The 6,404-nt window shown below is 37.4% G+C and overlaps 1 protein-coding gene across 3 annotated transcripts in view; it reads right to left on the reverse strand.

The window, feature by feature from the left end:
* ino80 (INO80 complex ATPase subunit) overlaps positions 1 to 4,927 on the reverse strand; it is a 53,028-nt gene extending 48,101 nt beyond the window's left edge. The window contains exons 1-3 of one of the 3 annotated variants that reach the window (XM_022203287.2): positions 4,316 to 4,927; positions 1,188 to 1,252; positions 151 to 342 (exon numbers count right to left, since the gene is read on the reverse strand). In XM_022203287.2, coding sequence (XP_022058979.2) covers positions 151 to 302 — 152 coding nt within the window. In that variant the 5' untranslated portion in view covers positions 303 to 342; positions 1,188 to 1,252; positions 4,316 to 4,927. Of the gene's footprint in view, positions 1 to 150; positions 343 to 1,187; positions 1,253 to 4,183 lie in introns of all 3 variants that reach the window. The other 2 variants (XM_022203286.2, XM_051960998.1) reach the window with 2 other exon arrangements.
* Positions 4,928 to 6,404: the final 1,477 nt, after the last annotated feature.

The raw sequence follows: 6,404 nt of genomic DNA on the forward strand, positions 1-6,404 counted from the left end.
GTAGCGACTATACAGATGACAAGAGGGAAAATCAGCAATGTTCTATCTACTAGATAGGATTGAAAATTGCTGCATCTGGTGCCCACAAACCAAAGGCGGCATTAGTAGCAGGAAGTGTGTATCCACCTTTAACCTCCTGTTTTTCTCTACCTGGTTATGTCTCTGTTGAAGACAGCAGCAGTCTGGCGCAGAAAACTGCCCAACTTCAGAGATCTTTCTAAGCGTTGCAGGTAAAGAGGTTTGGCCAGGCTGGAGGTCCCTGATGTCCCAACCTCCAGCCGGCCGCCTGGCCCCGACGCCATGCAGACCAGACACGTCTGCCCAGCAGGGCAGGACCTTTTACTGGAGAAAGAAATAGAAAGAATAGGATGCTTCACATCAGAAAGAGCAGTACAGAAACTAGGAGAGGCTATGATACTGTTTTTAATGTTATTAAACAACATAACATATAAGAAGTGAAGATATTAAGGTTCCTACTGGAGGACTTAAGGACTGTAAACTGAGACTTTCATAAACAACTGTTGAGTTTTGTCTTCATTTTCCCTGCTAGCCTGTGCTAAGGGTGATACTCTCCTTCTGGCCTGGTATAAAATCTTTCAGTTAGTGCCTACATCTTAAATTTTGTCACAGTAACAACTCTTACATAAGCAAAATGCTTTGGCGGGTTTGTGGCAAACTTTGCAGAAACGAAATCAGTTTGCCAAAAAAAAATTCCAAATGTACCAACTTTAGTTTTGGAAAGCTTGGTGCAGCAATTTGCTATTTGCCAAGTTTCCCATTAGTGGTAAACATTTCAGTGAATGTTTGCAGTAGATAGCACTTCTGGCGTTATAAGATTCCAGGTTTCTGTTAGATAGTTGTAGCTGATTGCTACAGAAATGTTTTCCAGAATCACATAAAACATGAATTTGTTGCACACTTGAAAAAAATGCATTATAAATCAACTGTACCAGAAGTTACAAACAAAAGTACGGAGAATTCCACCGTACATTTCTCACAAATCTACATTGCATATGAAAACATAATCAACATTGCCAGAGGTAACCTACAACAGACACCTACACTATTCGTGGGGAAAACAGCCATTTATTTCATAATACAGAGCTACATTTCTCCACTGCCGCAGCATGAAATATGATAGAGCACACACTCCGTTCAGCAAATTTAAGTTTAAGCACTGAACTTACCTCTGTGGTAAGAGCTGACATTGTTCTTAATTCCAAGACTAATAGTCAGAAAAGGGCAAAAAACCCTGAAAAAGAACAAGAAACTCAGTCATACGCTGATATTCAAATGACAACAATAACGCATGTTTTTACGGTGGTGTACACGTATTTAAGGAAAACATCCTATTGCAATATCACCGATATTGTGATAGAATATTTTCAGTCACCCCTCAGTTCAATATTCACTGTAGTAGAATCATAACGTGATGAATCATCATGAGGCGCCATAAGAATAATAATTCCTCTACATTCTAACTTAGAGACTGCTCAGATAAACTGCGGCATGGCACAGAAATTAGAAGAATTATTATAAAAGCTGTGACTTTGTTGAGTGACAAAAAATAAAGTAATAATAATAAAATAATAATTCCAGAGAAAACATGTTAGTTCTTTTCTGCAAACAATTTTTGACCTGAAAATGGGTCATTCATGGCTCAGGAGCAACATCTAAATGTTCTATATTCTGTAAGCAGTTAAATGAACGAATAATCACAGACAAACTGGTATAGATGTCCTGCATAACGTATATCTTGAATTTAGTAATTGCTCTGTTTCAAAATGTGCTTTCAAATTGATTAATTGTTCAGCCTAAGGGACTAGTATGGATGAGTACTACTTACTGTGTTATACTAACAATATGATTTTTTAAAAAGTGCTGCATTACATAAAACACACACAGGTTGTTCACCCATGTCCATCCATCCATCCATTCTCTATACACACCGCTTTATCCTCACTAGGGTCGCGGGGGTGCTGGAGCCTATCTCAGCTGACTCGGGTGAAGGCAGGGGACACCCTGGACAGGTCGCCAGTCTGTCACAGGGCTACATATACAGACAGACAATCACACTCACATTCACACCTACGGGCAATTTAGAATAGTCAATTAACCTCAGCATATTTTTGGACTATGGGAGGAAGCCGGAGTACCCGGAGAAAACCCACGCATGCACAGGGAGAACATGCAAACTCCATGCAGAAAGATCCCAGGCCCACCCCGGGATTTGAACCGGGGATCTTCTTGCTGCAAGGCGAAAGTGCTAACCACAACTCCCCTATGCAGCTGTTCGCCCATGTCACAAAATGTAAATAAGTAAATGAAAAGGGAACCTTTTGAACAGTATTAAGCAGGTATGAACAATTAATCAAAAATACTAATAAAATTGCAACATGTCCAACTGTAGTACCCACATCACAGGAGCTGCTATTTTTTGATGAGGGTAAAATGCGCCACAACATACCAAATGACATCCAGGCGTAAGGGAGCATGTCTGTTTGTTACAGAGTACAGCAGAATCATTACACCATCATTTTTACACTTGTTGTAGTAGGAAAGAACTGCAAAATTGACCAATTTTTTACTAAAATTCTGGCTCAACTCACATCAAGTGCTTTGAGTAACACTAAGGAAAAATGGTGCTGTGTAAATTCAGACCATTTACTATTTAACATCTGTTAAAATATTCGCAATATCATTTTGTTGTTGCATCTTTCAGCCCTACAAGTGCGTGTTTCAACTGTATGGTTTGTTTTTTAGTGAAAATACTGTAAGGAATATGTTCTGACTGGCTCAAGTATGCGAGTTTTACTAGGTTCGAATTCTTGTTTGCATCTGGCACAACTAGTTTGTTAAGCCATGCTAGCACAAACTGTTATCATATCAGTCGTTTTAATTTGCTAGAAATCATTTTTATATATTAGTGGGATTTCACCCATTGCAGTAACTGCAGTGCTGTTTGCCAAGTGTTATGTAGTCTAATAGGCCTGCAACAATTATTCAATTAGTTGTGAACTACATTTTCAAAATTAATCAATTTGAATAATTTCTAAAGAAATAAATATTGAAAATTTCTGATTTTTTCTTAAATGTAAATATTTACTGTTTTTTTTCTCCACTATGACTGCAAACTGATGAAATATCTTTAGGTTGTGGATAGAAAAGGCTTTGGGAAATTGATCATTTTCACCTTTTCCTGGTATTTTATAGGCCCAAAAATAATTGCAGATGAAAATAACAGTTAGTTGCAATCATAATTTTTAGTGAATGCATTTACTTTAACTTTTTCAGCGTAAATACTTCTGTAAGAAACATTTTAATTAGTTGCCCTTACTCCACATTCTTGTTTGCATGTTTAGCCATCATAGCACATACTATATTTATGTCAAGCATAGAAGTTCATCAGAAATGGGTCATTATGAATATAATTGATTTTTACCAATTGTACAAACTGTGATTGTGCTGCCAAAGACATCATTTAATTCCTAAGTGTACAGGTGGTTGTTTTGACAGTTAATTTACTGTAAACTTGAAACACAGTAATTAAATTAAATACTCGTTATGTACTCATTACATGTTCTACGAGTTCAGTGTTTTTAGAGGGAACACTAATTTAGCCTTATATCTAAAATTAATAAACAGTAAGACTTGAGTAATTGAATATTTTACTTCTTTTCGTTTGCTTTCTCGTCCTCATGTTATGATTTGCTAGCCTGCAAGTCCAAGCTAGCGTTAGACGGCAGCTGCTAACTAACCTTCACTGCTTATTAGCTTGCAGGCTAACGACCGTTAGCTGCCTCTCCAGTGATAGTAAAGGGTCAAGGTGCAGGTATACACACTGGCAGCTTTCTGCTTTAGCACCCCAAATATAAGCACGAGTAGTTTTTCCTAAATATGTAGCTCTAATTACAACGTAACTGCCTCACTGCTAACTCCTGACTAATGTAGCTTTTTATCATAACCGCTAGCTGGTTAGCTTCGGAAACACAGAAGCGTTTTGACACCGACGTCCTCTCACACCATTAATATGAAGTATTCAAATCGGCCCTGTCTCTTTAAGGCCACCACCTCCCTGCCCAAACTGTCTATTAAGATATGATATCGGTTTAATGGAACTTCTTTTGCCCGCTTGTCGCCGCAACGCAGCGACAGCAAGGCCCTACGCCCGCGCCTGTCGTACCCCCGCCGCGGACTTGAGCGGAGAGACTCGGTTGCCTGGTGAACGCATGATCCCCATCTTTTAATTCTTTCTCCCTCCCGGCCATCTTCCCCACTGCTCCTTCGCCATAACAACCGCCGCGGAGTCTCTCACCTCGGCCCCGTGTCCCCCTTTTCGGTCTCTCTCGTCGCTGCTGCCGACTCTCGGTTCTCTGACTCCAAAATGGCGGTTTGAGGCGCCGAGCGAGTCTGTGAGCTTTGAGTCGGCAGCAGCAGCAGAGAGGCGGCCACTTTCTGTTACTGAGAGAGCAGAGACACGACGCCATGGCGAGGGGACAGCAAGGAGCAGGCATTTTAATCGATCTCAGAGAGAAGAACACCCGTCTGTCGATGTCTCCGAGGACGAGAAGGTGATTAAAAAATCTGCAGTGCACTTTTCGCTAATGAATAAAGTTATACGATCAAAAAACGTAAGGTTTTGGTTCGTATATGTGTATATAATGCAAACGCATCGATGAATGTCCGATTTCGACTGATTGAGTCTGCTCACTGCGAAGATTACCGAGCTACGTCTTACGTCACCAAAAGGGAACTCCGTTTTAGGTAAGATGAGGCAGCTAAGATTTAATTTGTTACTATGGCAAGGTTTTTTTTAAAATCACATTTATTTTAAAAATTATCAATTAATTAACAGAAGTTTGTAAGATCACATTTATCTTCTTTTTTTTAAAGAATCAATTTTCTTCTTTTTCCAAACAATTAAAAAAACACCAACTTGGACTGTTATTTACAGATTTTTATTTATTTTGTAGAAAGTCAAATGAATTCATTTCGTAATGTCATGATTTTTATATATTTTATTACTATAATGTTAGAATCTTGAAACATTGCGGGCTATGTTGAGCCCACAAATCTTTAAAATGTACTCTCTTAATCACACTATTTTCAAGTTATTGTGACGTTATATTTCAAGTTAGAAATGTATATAAAGTATTATTCACTGTGCTCAAAGCAAAATAAGGTGGTTCTACTTCCTTTCTATACATAACTCTTACTGGAATTAGTTTAATTTATGTTTATTTACAGTTAGAATTATATGTAAATGTGTGTCTTGCAGGAAAAAATGGTTTTGAGAACTACTGAAAAAGACCAGGGTTGCCAATTTTTAGCTACCAACTGGAGTATATGTGATAGAGTATTAATGCATTTTTTAATAATATTATTTTATACTAATAGAGTGACTCGCCCTTTAAATATTTCTGGAGAGGAGATGCAGGTGCTGGTGAAGAGGAAACATTTACCTGTAAAGTCTCACAACACAATACCCCAAATAAATAAATAACTATGATCAGATCACGTTTGCTGCCTCAAGGTGAGAAACAAAACTTGCAGAGTGGGGAAAAGCATGAGTTGATTTCCTTCCTGACAAGTGGCTATTATTAATGTTGTGGTTTTTCTCAGTAGGTTGTAGATGTCAATGTCATGTTAAAAGTCTCTTCTTAACACTTCACTTTATGTACTTTGTGGAAAGTTGAGTTTAGTTTTAATTTTAAGTTTGGTTTGCTTACTAATTTTATTTTTTAATGTTGATTTGAATTGATATTGTGCTTGTCTTCTACTCTCTAGTGTTAATTAGTACATCATGGTTATTACCATAGCTTTTATTGGTATTCATTTGTGTTTATGTATGTAAAAATCTGATCTGAGCAGTTATGAGTTTTGACCGTTTTCTAATACAAAAACAGAAAATAAACAAACTAAGCAACTGAGATCTGGGGCAACAAATAGAACACTTTAAGCTGTATTCTCAGACACATCGCCACTTATTACAGAAACATCTTAAATTAATTGCTTCTTTTCTAAAGTCGATGATCCTTTTTAGTAGTAGAATTATCTCATTTTATTGTATTTGTTCTTCATTGTCATTTTTTCCTCTCTCTCCTGTATTGTGTGGGTAATTGTTTCTGACACAATATTTATTTTTCTACTTTTTTGGGTAAAGTTTAATAAAGCCTTTCTTTTAAAAAAGAGGATAGAAGTTTCCTGTATACAAAAACAGACATGCTAGAAATTATTCACTTCAGGTGTTGACCGTGAGCTCCAGAAGCATCTCAGAATTCCATATTTATTTTTATGTACACATTCGTGACTATTTATAGTCACTGACAGTTGTAATGATTATGTAGTAAGTAAGCTGGTTGATAAAGTGTATTGATTTCTCTCAGTGCAGCTTAGGCATAAAA

Source organism: Acanthochromis polyacanthus, chromosome 16 (genome assembly GCF_021347895.1).
Source record: "Acanthochromis polyacanthus isolate Apoly-LR-REF ecotype Palm Island chromosome 16, KAUST_Apoly_ChrSc, whole genome shotgun sequence".
NCBI lineage: Eukaryota > Metazoa > Chordata > Actinopteri > Pomacentridae > Acanthochromis > Acanthochromis polyacanthus.